The sequence below is a fragment of the Tauraco erythrolophus genome, chromosome 18 (assembly GCF_009769465.1).
Source record: "Tauraco erythrolophus isolate bTauEry1 chromosome 18, bTauEry1.pri, whole genome shotgun sequence".
In the NCBI taxonomy this organism is placed as follows: domain Eukaryota; kingdom Metazoa; phylum Chordata; class Aves; order Musophagiformes; family Musophagidae; genus Tauraco; species Tauraco erythrolophus.
The window spans coordinates 11,585,740-11,602,839 of NC_141482.1; the positions used below are offsets into that span (position 1 = coordinate 11,585,740).

The 17,100-nt window shown below is 37.8% G+C and overlaps 1 protein-coding gene across 1 annotated transcript; it reads left to right on the plus strand.

Moving 5' to 3' along the window:
• The first annotated feature begins 1,923 nt into the window (after nt 1-1,923).
• On the plus strand, nt 1,924-16,764 carry SPO11 (SPO11 initiator of meiotic double strand breaks). The gene is made up of 13 exons (XM_086623030.1): nt 1,924-2,069; nt 4,668-4,781; nt 7,905-7,993; nt 8,581-8,647; nt 8,861-8,969; nt 9,598-9,684; nt 11,252-11,288; nt 11,511-11,620; nt 12,475-12,574; nt 13,912-13,949; nt 15,539-15,615; nt 15,857-15,968; nt 16,645-16,764. Exons 1-13 carry the CDS (start codon nt 1,924-1,926, stop codon nt 16,762-16,764), a joined length of 1,206 nt encoding a protein of 401 aa, XP_086479156.1.
• The last annotated feature ends 336 nt before the right edge of the window (nt 16,765-17,100 follow it).

Here is a 17,100-nt window from a genome sequence, read left to right on the forward strand (position 1 = left end):
AAAGATCTGAAAATTTCAATTTATTAATTCACCTTTCTTTCACTTGCCTCTGTTAATTGGAGCACCTTGTGTTTATATCATCATAGCCTGAGGTTTTCCTTGAATAAATCAATGCATGAATTTTTTAATCACCTACCCAAGCTGAATTTGGACTGCTTACTCTTTTGAGTACTGAAGAAGAAAGGTTCAGGGAGAGTAGCTAATGGAACAGCAGAAAAAAAACAGCTGCCTCCAACATTTTAAACACTATGTTGCCTGATTTGCTAACAAGTCTAAGCATTGCAACATTTGAAATGCTGTTGGCAGCAAGCTAGATACAGCACAGCTTTCAATAGTACCGACTGCTGCGCATAAAAGATGTTATCAATAGTGGGCTTTAAAAATTTTTCTCTAGAAAGGGCAAGCCTTTAAGATATTTATCTCCTAAGTAACTGCTCACACTCTCCAAATGACCACTATCGTGCAGTCAGTTGTAGTTAGGAGATGAAAAAAACGTTCTGCACATCATAACCGCAAAGGTAAGAGCAGTTTGAACTCCTAGGGTTTGCTCGTTTCCACCATCGAGCTGCCAGTGAAGGAGTCCTGGTCTCTGCATGCGGAATCCGTTAAAGAACCCGACCATGTGATCCTTCTCCTGGCGCACCCAGGGCTACAGGGAGGCTGTTTTGGGGTGAAGAGGAACTGGCCACACTCCGGTGCACCCTTCTGGCCTTTGCAAGGTCTCCCAGAAGTACCGCATTTTCTTTTTAAAACCACAAAGAGTTCAAGCTTCCTGAAGTGAAAAAAAAGACTGGACTTTTTGTAGGAAAAGGTGAACACCTGAAGACAACAGGTATGAAATGCACCAAGATGATAATCAATGTGGGGTTTCTTTCCAAACTCGCAGTCTGTCTCTGGCTGTGCATGGTCCATTTCAAAGTGATGCCCTCCGGCTAAGGATGCCACGGGAATCAGAAAAGTCTTGGTTCTGCCATAAGCCTTACAAAATTTAACATTTGTTTCTTAAGTCTTGGCTTCCTTGGAAGACGGTGATTCATGACTCTAAGAGTTGCTGGTTTATTGTTTGTTCCAAATACAAGTTTTTAACAGTGTATTGAGAAAGATTTGAAAACATACCCCACGTCTGTTCTAAACCAGGCGAATTATAAAAATAGTATTAAATATTTAATCTCGATAGAAGTCAAATTCCACTTTGGAGAGGGAAGCTGGTTTTTCAACACTTGGAGTTGCACTGGACCCTTCAGCTTTTTTGGCTTTCTTCCAGCTGCTGAGAACAGTCGGGAAAAGACGTTTGATACTGAGGGAAGGAAATAATTGCCGGTCATTGGGAAGGGATGAGGAAAGCATTGATGAGCCGTTTGGCCAGCTTTATTCCCGTGACCCCAAGATCCGGGTGCTGTAAAGTTTGTGCTTCAACACCTGCTCATGGCAGCTCTGGAGGCAGCTTGAGGCTCAGCTCCCCGCGGGGCACGTGGCCAGTCAGAAAGAGCGGGAAACGCCCTGGCGATTCGGTGGGCGGGGCTGTCTGCTGCCTGTTATCAAGAGCAGGAAAAGCCATTGGTCAGTTTGAAAGAGCGGGAAATGCCCTGGCAGTTTGGTGGGCGGGGCCATCTGCTGCCTGTTATCAAGAGCAGGAAAAGCCATTGGTCAGTCCGAAAGAGCGGGAACAGCCATTGGTCAGTCCGAAAGAGCGGGAAAAGCCCTCAGTCAGTCAGGAGGAGCCTGCTCCTGCCTGTTGGAAAGGGCGGGAAAAGCCGGCCGGTCAGGCAGCAGCAGCAGGAGAATCTCAACTTTGGTTCCTGCAGAAATTTCCTGGTTTTTCTCTCTGGCCCTATGGTTTGACCTCAGATCATGAGTTTTAAGTCCAGCATGGAGAATAGCCTTCTCTAATTTCTTCGGTAGTCTCTTTTGCCTCTTTCTAACATGGCTTCATCCCTTCCAGAGAAGTTGGATTGGTCTGCACCAGCCTTCATGGAGGACCAGAGGGCGTGTTCCACTGACGTGCCAGCTGGGAGCAATGCCAGCTGCAGGGAAACAAGTCTGTCTGCTCATGAGACCCATGTCCCTAGGTAAAAGATGCAAAAAACAGCACCCATCCTCTCTTTCTGTGGTAATACTTGAGTAGGGAGTGCACCATTGCACCTCATGAGCCTCTGCGAACGCAAAAACCAGACTCCCCTACAAAAATGTGGGGGAGAAGAGGCTCTCATGCTGCAAACAGCATCTATGTTCCCTCAGAGCTCTCCAAAGAGTCTGTAGGTACAGCCAGAAATACAGAAAGCCGCGACAAAACAAACATACTGATTTTCACAAACAAAAAACTCTCATCATTTTTTAAAGGCTCTTTCTGTACAAAGTATATCAGTCTCAGAGGCTGAAACAGACTGGGAGCATCCTAAAAATATTTTAAAAGGAGAAGGATGATGATGATAATAATAATAATAATAAAAATAATGACAACTTGGAGATTTCTTAGTCTTTATGTCAGGGTATGGAAACCGCATGGCTTTAGAGATTTATAGTTCTGGGTTTTGGAGTGTGTTGGTTCATTACATTCCAGATTTTTATTTATAACTGTTTCTCTTGTGTAAATATATTTTCTGCTCGCTAAAGGTGCTGTAATATCAATCTTTTATGCCATTAATGTTGCAGATCATTTCTTGCGCTGTACAGAAACCAGTATCCACTCATGCTGCACGTTAGAAATGATCAGGCAAACCCTGTGAGGTACATAGTGCCTACCACTCCTCTGCTCAGATTCTGCTGCTGACTAAACCAGGATGAATTTTAAGTAGTCATGCTTGGCCAGTACTGTATGTTTGCTTTTTAAAATTCACTTAATGTCTGCAAAAGGAGACAGAATATCAGCAGGGGGTACACACATAATTGCTGTCCTCTTCCTCCTATTTTGCCACATTTACAACTTCTGTTGGCCAATAAATCTGGAAATTGGGATTGGAACAGAAACCTGGACTTTCAAATTCTGCAGCAAACTTTGAAGTACATCTGGAATATTAAGACAGTTGCAGTGGGCAGAACCAAATGAATAAGTAAAATATTTATGAGTATCAAAGCAATGTCATGGTTTAGATTTCCTGTCTGCCTATCTGTTCTTTCATCCTTCTGCCCATACATACTTTTGTCGTCTTCAGCACTCTAATTTTTGTTATGTTGGAGGCATGCATGGTAGTCAGCTTTGCTTACCTATTTTACCATTTGCTGCGTTACACATTTAGCTCACCAGCCAACCATTTCCTCTGTGCTTAATAGAATTCTATTTTGGACATGGCAGTGAGATGTAGGATTTTAATTAGGAAGAGAATATGAGTCTGAAAGTCACGGAATCTTGGACTTGATTATGAAACTATTGTATAGTAGAAAATGAATTTACACATTGACTGCATGACCAGGCCTTCTTGTGTTATCAGCACTGCAAATGCTTCACTGTTTCACCTCTGGAAAGCCATTAGCCACACACAAATAAACTTAAAAAAAAAAAAAAAAAGCTTATTCAGCTGAAGAACAGAAAAAAATCTTGTGATATTGAATGGTTTAGTGTTATTGGACAAAAATGTTAGTAATATTAGTAGGGGTTTTAATACAGATATTATTATGAATAATATTTTAAAATAAAAGAAAATAAAATTTCCAGAAATTGCTTTCAAAAAACGATGACCAACTTTCAGCAGAACAAGGACTAATTGAAGCTGAGCTACAAAATGGAAGAAATACATTCAGCTGATAGAAGAGAGCTTTAATGGCACTTCATTATTGTTTAAGAAGACTCCTAGCTAGCTTTTAAAAATCATTCTTGCTGATTTTGTAACAGTGGGATAACTCATTTTGTGTGGTGTGCACTGGTATTGACTCATCTTTTCTTAGTATATTGCTTAATGACAAAGTTGGACTTTGCTGATAAAAAATTGAGCTAAAATAGGTTTTGTCTATTCTTTTAATTCCTACCTAAACTCATGATGTTATATAGTACACTTCTGATTTCAAGGACAGCTGAAATGTTGGAGTCAGATTGCTTATGAAAATAAAAAGCATCTGTCATAACACCCAAGCCAGCCTACAGTTTTGCTGTAAGGGATCTGCTGCAAGGTTACTTTGTCTTTTTAGGTGAAAGATACAGATTTTATTCTTTTCACAGTGCATCTGTTGAGACTAAACCTTCATATAATTAAACCCTTAACGGTTTGTTCAGGGAGGCAGATCAAAAGCTTAACATGCAATGATACAGCAGGAAGTATTTGTACTCTTAAATATTTTTTAAATTTACAGCATTTAAAAACAACTTAGCCCAAATCACAGCCAAAGCAAATATTACATCATTTATAGTAGAACATTAATCATTTGTTACAAACCAGCCAGTTGGTCTGAAAGTTCAGCTGGTGAAAAATTTGATGGTTTCAGGATTGAATAGAAATGCACTTTTAATTGTGTCCTCAGTCACGCATCTGGAATGGAAAGTTGAAGACTTTAGGGAAACTGAACAAAACAAAATTAAAAAAAAAAAAATAGTTCCTCCACATTTTTTAAACAAATACACGCTTGAAGTAGTTTTGGATTACATGATTTTTGTAGGAGTGGGGATAGATGATCAAAACTCAAAGTAGAACTAGATTTTGTCACATGAACTATGTCATTAACTTTCTTTGTTTCAGTTCCGAAGTTCTTGAAGCAATAGAAAATGTTATTCTGGATGTGCTAAAAAGCTTGGCCCAAGAAAAAGCACCTGTTCTCACGCTGGCTAACAGATCAGATTGGAGGAACATAGAGTAAGTATTATGTATTTTCAAGTCCTGCCTTATATTAATATAAATGCCATGAATATAAATTTGATAATGTAACTTCCAGAAAAGTTAATGTTGCATAATTTTGTAAGTATTGGAATCAATAAATGACTTGACTTCTCACACAGTAGCAGACAAATAGAAAATAATGCCTAGTAACCACTCTGCATGAACAGGCACCGTATTGAGGAACAGCATCCCATGGCATAAAGGGGGATGTAGAACTCCAGCAACAGGGGTCAGAAAAGAAAGCGAGGTCCTATAAGCAATAATTTTCTGGAAGCAGTAGAAACCAGAAATGATAACTTGTGTTAGAGTGAAAAAGTCTTGTTTAGGCTGGAAACAATTACTGTGAATTTCATCTTCCAATGCCTTTGCTGTGCTGTCTTTTCTCTTTTTCTCTGCTTTTCCCCATGGTGTCTTATTTCTTAAAATGACAGCGATGAACTTATCTTTTTGGTCTCCAGAGAAGATGCTTCTCACCTCTTTCTGTTGCATTTCTTGCCTCCTCATTTTATTCTAAGCTCATTACAAGCCAAATAAAGCAAACTCAGTTTCTAATATGTTATCTAAATTTCAGATCTTATGCCAGCTTATCTAGACAGGATCAGAGAAAAAGCACCCTATCCTCCTTTATAACACACTGTGTGATTTGTAGGAGTTGCTTGTGCAACAGTATTTTCCAAGGAGCTCATTTAAACTGAAAATACCTGAAACTGAGAGGTTGATTGCTTTCTGTAATACAGAAGCAAAAGGATAAATGAAAACACAAATCAATTTCTTGCTCTGTAATAGCTTTGGATGCCAGTGGGTTAAAGGATATGTGGCTTGATAAGATTGCAGAGATGCTGGTAACTGGACACATCACAAACATTTGGGGTTGAGAAAGCACAGCAAACCTCCCATTGTAACACTTTGGTGGAATACTGGTTTAATGGGAACAATAAATTACTGTCAATCAAAAAACCTGAGGGGCCTGAAGGTAATCAGTTAACTGAGAGGCTTATACGTTCCAAGGAATTTAATGGTTTGTGTCTTAATGGTTTGACAAAAATGTTTCACTCACATGTCTGAAAAATGAAAATACTATAACAAAGTCTTGCAATTTTTGGCAGTCTTTGGGGAAATGGAATTGCAGGCTAGAAAAACAAATGTGGGATGTTGTTTGCCATCAAAACACATAGAGGGAAAAACATTCAAATTAAAACAAGTTAACATCACAGTATGTTAAAAATAAGACTCATCAATCACATGAAAAAAAACCCTGAACTTTTATTTATGGTGGAGAAATGAAATCTAAGATACACACTTCTGTTGAAGAGTGACCTATGTCCTACTTTAACACAGCAGCTTAAGATTAAAATAAAAACAGACAAAAATAAAAACAGAATGCCAAAATATATTATGAATGGAAGAAAATATAGTAAGTGGGGTGTTTTTTTTTGTCTTTTTGAGGCAGCCTTTCACACCTAATCTACACAACTGGAATCTGCTGGGCAGGAGCTTGTAGAAGGAAAGAACGATTTCGTGTTTGAAATGTTCCTTGTAAACATTTGTAGATACCCGGAGAGGTATTGACCTGGGAATGATGTCAATCAGAGAGAATGCCAGGCTTCAAGCAGTACCATCAGAGTCCGTTGTTCAACTCTTATCTTTCCAGAAAAAAAAAACCAAAACAATAAACAAACAAAAAAAATCAATTTCCCGCCATTAGTGGAAAGAATATTTTATAGAAAACTGCTCTGCTGGGGTAAAGGCAACCCTAGGAAGACTTGCTGGATGTCTATCCAACGGCAGTTTGGAGTTGCCGTTTGGAAATATCTATGGGAGCCCCATTGATCGATCCTTCAGCACGTTGTTTTCCGAAAGGAACGCTCCTTGTTTATCCCGGGACAGCAATTCAGCCAAGTTCTGATCACTGTTTTCCTCCCGTGCAGCTACAATGTAGGGAGTGGGCAAGCGAAACCCACAAATATCTCTTAAATGTTGCAGCACAAAAGGCAAGAAAGTTTCTTTAACGCTGCCAGGCAGATGCTGCACTTATTGCTGTCCCGTCACACACGTGCACCGTGCGCGGTGTGTTCTGCCCCCCAAAGGATGCTTGGAGCAAAACCTTTGGCAAAGAAATTCAGAAATGTTACGCGGTTTCAGATAAAATTACGGCCATTTTGCTGCCCATGCTCTTTAAAAGTGCGTGCAAAACTTGGGAATGATGAAGAATGCTTTATAGACAGGATGTCGTGTTGTAGGGCACTATGGTAATTTTAAGTGAAATGATGAAGCATCGTTAAGAAAATAGCTGATTGTTTGGGTGAAGTGTGCACCTTCTGAAATGATATGGTGAATCACGAAGTGGTGGAGCTCATTTAGAGTAAAAAGCTCTTTAGAGAATAGGATGGACCACATTTTTCTTTCCGAAAGTTAATAAGGGAATATAGTTCATAGAATCATAGAATGGTTAGAGTTGGAAGGGACCTCAAAGATCATCTAGTTCCAACCCCCCTGCTATGGGCAGGGAAACCCTCAACTACACCAGTTGAGTTATTCTGATAATAAGGGCGTAAATCTAAGGGCATAAATCAGACCATATTATTGTAATATGAGATAATATCACTTTTTTCATACAGTCTACATCAGAAAAGGTACTGTGTCAGACTTTATTTGTATTCCAATAATGATTTACTTTTTTTCCTGTGTCAGTTATTCATTTGTTTTCATGCTAAATAATAATTGATATATTAACAGCTATAAACATGTATAAAATATTTTTCTTGGCTCTACTTTTGTCTGGAACCATGTATTTTAGCCTTAAATTCAATCTTGAAGTGGCTTCTTGAGAAACTTGCATGTTTTGAGACCAATTATCATGTGGGGGGCAGCTCAGTAATGTTTTGAATGACTTATTTTGGCGGATGGTGATTGCTGCCTGCCTTTTTGCTTCAGCCACTCCAGCCCCAGCCAAGCTGATGATTTCTGTCCTAAATCTGAAAATAGCACTAGCGTATTTGGTTGTAGGAAAGGAGTCTGAGTCTGAATTACCTTGCAGAGAACAATTCACCTGTACTCAGGAAGCTTACAGTTTTATTGTATTTGTTTGCCATGTGTCAGATTTAAAGATTCTGTAGGTCTACAGATGATGCCACGTTGTACAATGAAACAAATAAGAAGTGACTGCCCTAGATCAGCACTAAAATTTGGTAAGTTAAAAAAATGCAAAAGCAGAATTCTTGGTGGTTTTTTTATTTTTAGTTTGAAACTTTGTAAAAAAAAAAAAAGCACTGTGATTTAGAAGTGCACGGTTAATGTAACCTGATATTATGACCAGCCCCTCAGCTTTTCTTTTCTCTATTAAATTATAGTGAGTGACAGTGAAATTAATACAGCATTCTTACAGTTTCTGCCCTCACTGAATGAGTATCAGCTGAAGGCATATTCAAAATTTTGGTCTTAATGTAAAAATACCACCCTTCTTCAAAAATGTAGCTAGTGAAGAAATCTTGGAATATAGACAATATGTTAATTTCTTTTTCTAACTCAGTCATTTAATTTCTTGGCCTGGACAGCAGGGCATACATTCCCTCACTTAACTCCATCATATTTTTCCAATTATGTTAGAAATTATTGAGTCTATTGATTAATACTGCCTCTCTGTATTTTCACAGTACATTAAAACGTATGTTTCAAAGTTTTATTTTATGAGACAATATGGGTCACTATAAAAACAAATTATCACATATGCATTTCTGAAAATGGATAAAATAATTTTTTAAATGTATCTTTTCAGCTCTGATGCTCAAAATATTATCTATGATCTATAAGATGGTGCAGAGCAATACTTATGCAACTAAAAGGTAACATATTCCTTTTCTGTAATTTGAAACAAAGTTGTATTTTAAGAATGTTATTGTGAAAAACAGCCTCTAGGATGCAAACCTGTAGGATAATAGATTCCTGTATGTAAAATGCCTTATGTTGATCTGATTATCCATGCCCCCTATAAAATTCTCATGAGCCTACAGTTGTTTCAGTATTATAATTACAAACACAATATTTTGTCTTGATAGAGACATATATTATTCAGATACACTACTGTTTGGTAGCCAAACTGTTGTGGACAACATAATCAATGACATCTCTTGCATGCTGAAGATACCTCGGAGAAGTCTACATATAGTAAGTGGCTCATTATGAATGTTTTTTTCATTGTTTCCAAATCATATAGATTGAACTGAAAGCTGAAATACAAAGAAAAGGTATCAGTAGGAAATACGCAGTTAAAATGAAAAATGTCATTTGTGCACATGAAGCCTAGTTATGGTTTTTCATAGCCCTCAGAAGGCTTCTTTCTTCAGAGGAAATTCATAGGGGTCGCTTGCTCCGAAGAGTTTGGGACAAACTGCCAGCTGAAATCCCAGGGCCTTTTGCCGCTACCTCATGAAGGCCGTGCGTGAACTTCAGAGTGCAAGACATCTGTTTAGCAAGTCGTACTCAAAACGATTTGCTAACCGGGGGGTTAAATTAAAATTTGAAGTCAGAGATGTAACAACCTTTCAAATGTACTTGTGTCTCACGCTTTACAAGATTCCTTCATGTCTATAAATGCAGTTAGCATAACTTGTTGTGCATATGCCTGTATATCCATGGTGATATCCACATTGCTTAGTGTTTAAAAGGCTGATGGCGGTCGATAACTGCTTGTTACCAGTCAGAATTCTTCTCCGCTGATTCTTGTTCTGCTTGTGCAATACAGTAACATAACAGCATGTGACTTCCAATTTACTGTACTTACTGTTTTTTTCAGCTGTCTACAACTAAAGGTTTTGTTGCTGGTAATTTAAGTTACACCGAGGAAGATGGTACAAAAGTGAATTGTACCTGCAGTGCAACAGTATGTATTACAAAACAGTAACAGTAACTCATAGCATCTGTCTTTGCATGATACCCTGCACTTCTTGTAACTCAGATTACTGCATACATTTATTATACACAAGACCTGTGCTTGTGGCAAACTGAGACATTACAACCTGTGAGAAAAAAAAAAAAAAAGTGAGATAAAAAGTATTGCTAAACTGTATTGCAATTCTAAAGCTCAGCTATACACTCACCAGGAATATATCCTCTGGGTATGGTTTATAGCACTACCTTCTGCCACAAAAGCCTTGCAGAGGAAGGCGTATATATTGTGTATTTATATTATAAAATAGATATAATTATAAAATATAATAAGCCATTATTGTGGCTTTATATGACAATATTCTGTCAAATAAGTGCTCTGAACCAAAGAATCATGAATCATGGACTGAACTGAGCCTCTAGAATTAGAAATCTCTTTCTGGACGCAAATTATGGTCTCATTTACAGAAGTGTAATGATGATACTCCATAGGAGTTGATGTTACCTTCATGTGCCCAGCACTGCTCAACCAAAGGTCTATAATATCAGGCTGTTTGGTCTCAGAATTATCGCTTATACAGGAATTACAGACATTAGAAGGGCTTGTGTTGTCGGCTAATTTTATCAAAGGTGGCGCTGAGCTAAAGAGAAGTTTATAACCATGGTTTCATAACAGTAAAGAGCCAAAAGTGGTTTGAGGAGATGAGAGTCAACTAATCCAGTCCTGAAAGATTTCCTACAGCTGTGCAGAATATGCAAGTAAGAAGAGAACTCAGGCTTGCTGGCTGTTGTCATGATGCCCTGGAAAACGTGTTCATTGTAAGCCTAAATCGGTGATTTCAGATAACCTCAGCTGCCTACTATACTTTATTTGTAAGCAGTTATTAATGCTCTTCTACAGCTCTTCATGTTTTTATTTGTTGAGTTGTTCAACCTTGTCACCAGAGGTGATTTAGCAGTCAGAAGTGAAAACAGACCACACATTTCAATATATACTCACTCTTTGGCCAAGTTCTTCCTCCAGTTCCTATTTTCTCATCCATATGCTTGCCAGATTTAGCCAATCCTAATATGAGATGTAAAGTAAGCATTGCTATGTCTTGAAACTGTAGCTCCAAAATAGTTACAAAATTAGGTTATAGGTTAATAAAAGAAAGGATGTAATGGTCTTCCAAAAAGAATGCTTAAATGTCTTAAGCCTGTATTAAATATGCAGTCTTCATACCAAGCTGACTTTTTTTCTGGCTAAGACAGACAAAAAATTAATCAGGACATTGTTATCTATGTCATGCCCATACGATGACCAATCTTCTGTGACAGTAGCACAAACACCTTTGAAAAGCATCTTGTTGTAACAGGACTTCTACAAAACCATACAAGAGAGCAGAATATGAAGGGTTGGATACACTTATAGAGAGGTGAAAATGTCAAGATTGATCTTGTATATAGAAGATGAATGGTTGTTTCAGCATGTAATTGTGTCCTTCATTACCAAACGTTGTTATTTTAAAATATATCATTTTCTCTACTTAAAATGATTAATCTCACTTTTGTTGTTTTAGGCAGTCACTGTGCCATCTAATGTCCAAGGAATTAAAAGTATCCTTTGAGCAAGAACTCTCATTGTAGACTGAAAAAATAAAGTAAAAACAAAGAATATTCCAAGTAAAACAATGTTCTGGTAATATTTTCTTTGCTTGTTGGCTCTGAAATTGAGTCATGAACACTGCTTTTGGCTCCAGAACAGGTATTTGAGAGCATCTAGTTTTAATTGATTGGTGTGATGGATCATTTTACATGCAGCTAGCCTTAACAGAAAAGATTTAATCTCGCATGCCAAATTTATGTTAATTGTAGAAAAAGATGCAACTTTTCAGAGACTCCTGGATGATGACTTCTGCAATAAATTGTTCCCATGTATAATGATCACGGTATGCATTTTACACTTCATATCATCTGGCTAGATCTAAGAATCCAAACGATACTTTAGCCTTCTATTGCTGCTCAAACTTGTTTGAAAGAACATAATAAAACTGATATGAAACATGTCTAATGATATTTTTTTTTTCATTTTATTACCCTGGTAGAAATACAAAATGTACATTCTAAAGACTTATTTCCTCTAAACATCTCTTTAAAGCTTGATAGCTTATCAACTTCATGTGCTGCTGCGAAGTAGCTGCCCCACTCAGCCTCAGAAAGGCTCAACTGTTTAGTAACCTTTTGTCCTTCAGGATCCCAGATTTAGCAAAGCCAAATGAAACAGAATTGGTTGATTTTTAGATTATACTGCAAGAGCTATGGAGCCTGGAGAGTTAATAGGAATGTGTAAATGGAATATGCAAACCTACTTGTTCTGGGACAAATTTGGCCCGCAGTGAGGAAACAACATATCCCGACACCCGAGAGCGATAAGCACTGACACTGTGCAGCACAATGCCCAGTTATAGTCAGTCACAGCAAGAACTTGTTTTCTATTCTTTCATCAGTGCCATAATTTTTTGAGAAGAGTGGCCTTTTTATACCAGCTTATACAGGTACCAGGGTACATGTATCATCAACTCCCAGACTTTACAAATTAGCTGCTCCCCAGCCCCTTTCTCCTTCCCTCCTCGCACAGCCAAAATAGGAGCGTACAACTTTCCCTGCGAAATAGCTGGTGGAGAAATATTTCTGCCAGCATTTTGTTTGTTTGCTTGCTTTTAAATGACAAACGTAAACATATTTGTAGCCAGATGTCATTTTAATGAGTTTAAAACTATCTGCTTTTATTTTATTTCCGTAGGGAAGAGGCGTACCAGACCTCAATACACGACTTTTGGTCAGAAAGCTGTGGGATACTTTTCAAATTCCTATTTTCACCCTTATGGATGCAGATCCACACGGTAAATCTGTAGAGGTTCAATGACATAAAAGGAAAGCAAAATTTATTCAGAATGTCTTCTCTCACTTTTATGGGGAGGTACTCAAAGCATAGAGATCCAACAAAATCAGAAGGTTCCTGATTTATGCAGAGTATATCTAGGAGTAGGGAAGGAGTTTAACTGAAACATCAGTGCTGGCTTTACATCCCAAACCCTTACCCTCTGTGATGATTTGTTGTGCTTTGAGGTATTATTAAGAACCTTACCTGGTATCTAAAAAGGAAAAACATTTTTTTACAGAATTCATAGCTCAGAATAGAGTTAGATTTTGACAGTACCTGTGGGCCTAAAAATGAGGATAAGGATAATGGAATTTTATGATCCATTGCCTGATTCCATTGATTTTAATGAGAGTTAGGCACTTGACCACTTCTAAAAGTCCCAGGAGGTCCTAGCTATGTCTTTACAGAGTTCAATATTGTTGAAAATGTTGCTCTGTCAAGAATTCCAGCTGTTGGCTATGCTATTCCTTTTGTAAAATAAAAGGAAAAATCAGGAACTTTTGTAAACATTGCTCAGTTTGGTATAAAGCAAGATTTTTAACTACATTATGAACCTTAGGCCAGATAGACATGAAGAAAACAGTATGTTTGAGCAAAGTGAGTCCTTTATTAGTTTTAAAGTATTAAATAATATTAATTATTTATATTAATAATTCAGAACTCATGTCAATAGTTTGCAGTAGTGAAAGCCAGACACTACAAGTCCGATGCCAGCAGGAATAAAGTTAATCCTAAACCACACCTATCACATTCTGGATGTGCTATTGTGTTACATCAGCAGCAGGTCTGAAATTTCCTTCGTTTCATGAGGGATTCTGTGTATGTGAGTGCGTGTGCCTTCGTTTGAACTCAGAATCTGAATTAACATACACAAAATGACTCTTACCTAGCTACACTGATACCACCTGAAATTAGGGAGACTCCTGCAAAATGAAAAGCAGCTGCTCAAAGCTATAGTATGAAGAGATACAGATTACACAGGATAAAGACAGACACTTTTTGTGATGGTGTGATGGCTGTTGGACAACATGTGAAAGAGCTGATTATCCTTGGTTTTGAAATGACTACGCACAGAGAGCGTGAAACATTTAACTGTATAAAGGCAACATATTATGCTCAAACTCTGATTATTTTGACATTCTCTAAAAATAGTTGTAAATCATAAAGAATCTCACGAATTATAAAGCCATAACTGTTATGCTGTAAAACTGAATTCTTAATGCAGTTGTCTTAAACATGCCCAGTGTGCATGTTTAAGATAAACAGACACTTGACATTTGGTATTCTGCAACCTAGGTGTAGAAATTATGTGCATCTACAAATATGGATCTGTGGTGAGTATAATTTTTCCACTTCAAATACATTGTTTTGTAGCCCAGCCTTGAAGCTGGAATGCATGAAATGTTGCAGCCTTTGTTAGAATGGTTACTGCCTTTTATAATCTTGTTTCAGCTCAAGACAGTTTTTAGGCCTTGTGTATCTGCAGAAATGGCTTCTTCCTGCAACAAAAAGAAACGGGGTACCAATGACAGGTGTTTCATTTAACTATATTTCAGTTTTTCCCTGCTGCACAGGCAGTTTTCAGGAAGTCCAAATGGAAAAGTGTTCTCCATTTTGCTTTGTTTCTGCCTTAGAAGAGACATGAAGGCTGGAGGGACCTTGGGAGGTGGAGGACATAACTTGTGACATGGGTGACTCTCCACGAAATCATGTCATGTTGGTAAAGATTTTGTTTCGGAGTGAGAATTCTTACAGATACATGTGTTAGTGAGGAACATTATGGAAGAGGAGGCAAAGGGAACAAGAAGGCATTATTATACTACACAAGATACAGGAAGGCAGGGAGACTGAGGTGAAGGCAGAGGGCGTGAAGTTAGAGGGCAGGAGCAGAAGGGTGAACCGTTCAGTAGAGCAATGGAGAAAGAAAATCCAAAGTAAAGCAAAAAAAACCCCAAAACACCAAAACAAAACACCAAAATAACTTCAGAAAACTGTCAGACATCAATGATATCAGAGTTCAAACATGTGTCGTAACATATGCCTCAAGAACATCCAGGAGACAGAACTTCCAACTTTTTCAGATAAGCTGTCACGCTTTCAGCTCTCCTCTAAGGGTGTATAAACTGATAAAACTCCATCTTCCAGGATTAAATTAAACCATCAGATTCCTTTGAAAGCTTATTTTGTTCAAGTACAGAGCAACAGGTGTATCAATAGAACATGTCAAATTCATCACGATGAAGTATTTCTGTATACAACATGCAATTTAACTGTGATACTTTGCTGTAGGGTGCTGTAGATGACAAAAGTTTTCATGGATTCTAAAAGCAACCCAACAAAACCAAGTATTGCACCACCGCCACTTCTGGCTCAGAAAGTTGGAGTCGCAAACCGTTGGGAGCAGGGGGAGTATTCCAACAAGTATCGTTAATTGCTTATTTGTCTTTATGCTTGTCCCTAAGATATTTACTGTAGCCACGCTACTACTGGACCAGATGAACTTTTGTTTGGGCTATTTTTAAGTGATGTGGTACTTTCCAGCAGAAAATATCAGAAATTTCCAGATTTGATTGTCATTGCGCCTCCTGGCTTTATTTTTTTTTTTTTTTTTCGGAAGGGGAGGGCAATCAGACTCACATTGACTGTAAAAAAACACCAAACAAAACAATTCATACTAGATGAGCCTAAACTGGACTGGTCTAGAATCTTTCATAGGCTGAAGGGTGCAAGTCTTAGTGAAGGAACAATTTCCAGCAAGGGGATACGGTAAGCTTCCGTTGCATTATTTTCTCCTACACCATTCTGGTAGTGCAAATACCTCAGTATCTTGTAATAAAGTCTGACCAAGACCTCGGAAGGCCTGTATCTCAAATAATTTAAACTAAAAGTCACTGAATACTATAGCTGACCTTTCTTATTTCAGTCAATGTCTTTTGAGGTCCATCAACTCACCGTTCCATCTATAAAGTGGCTTGGTCTCCTTCCGTCCGATCTTGAGAGGTTAGTTATTTTAGTTAGTTATCTTAGTTAGTTAGTTAGTATATTTAGTTAGTTATCTGCTTCCCCAAAAGAAACAGAAGTATTCTTCTGACTCACAGACAGGGGATGCAATCTGACTTCATGCATGAAAGGTGACTGACGTTTAAATCCATTCTTTTTTGGTATATTATTTTTGCTTAATGTAAAGAAATAAGTTGGCATAACTATTTTTAAGTACTTAAGAACTTTATTTTCTTTACAGATTAAATATATGCAAAGATGTCCTGATTCCATTTACAAAGCAAGATCAAAAAAAGTTAGCAAGTATACAAAAGAGACCTTACATTGCTTGTCAGCCGATGTGGAAAAAAGAAGTATGTATAAATCTATTGTTTCCTTTTTCGTATTGCCCACAGGGCAAATCCCATCATCTGCAATCCTATTCCTTTTTATGATGACAACGTCCTAGCATAGCAGAACCAGTAAGGTTTTGCAGCCCTAAAAGTTGGCAAGACAGAGAAAGCCCATGCCCACCGTCTCTCTGAATCAGTGGGCCTCCATGGCTCATGGGCCAGAACTGGCAGCATTTTAAGCTTTCCTGCTGTTAGTCATCTGATGATCATATGCTGTACAGAGGATTTTACTGCTTTGCTAAATATTACAGAATATTTACAAGTAGGGAAATGCTTACAGCAGTTATTTTACTCAGTACTACACCTCCCATCTTGCCTGTAGCTTTTAAACCTTATATCTCAATTCAGGCATAGATTGTGTGAAATGGGTACAAAGGAAGAAAAGGTATTGTGTACTTTCTCCTTCCTGTTTATACTCCTAAATCCTTTGTGTTACAGTGAGGTACATGCTAGAGAACACGTGAACGTACAGTAAAATGAATCTAGTGCAGTGACAGGGATTTTGCAGCACCATTTCTAGTAATACCTACTTTACAGTTCTACATGCACATCCAGCAAGTGTAATTCTTATTTAAATAATTACCTAACCCTGGATCAGACTGTTACAGCGTCACACATTAATTTGTTCCTTTTTTAGCTGGAAATTATGGCAGCATCTAAACTGAAGGCTGAAATTCAAGTTTTAACTTCTCTTTCATCAGATTACCTTTCCAGAGTCTATTTACCAAACAAACTGCAGTTTGGTGGATGGCTATGAATGCTCGTTTGCAAATGAAATGTTTTTCTTGATATTGGTTTATTTTGTTGACTGCTCTTAGAAAAAAATGTAGAGAGACAGAGGAGTATGCTTCAGCTTCCTGTCAGGTTTCCTTATCGTTATATCTAGATTATAATCATCTTTTTTTCTTCTTTCAACCCATAAGAGAAATTATGATTCTTTTACGTAATACTGTTGCTTCTATTCTGTAGCTTCTGCATTGTAACAATGCTAAATGCAATGGTAGAGACATAAAAAGATAATGAAGTATGTTCTTTCTGGCCAGAAAATGTTCGGGTCAAAAATGTGTCAAGGAATTGCGTTGCCTTCTGTCTT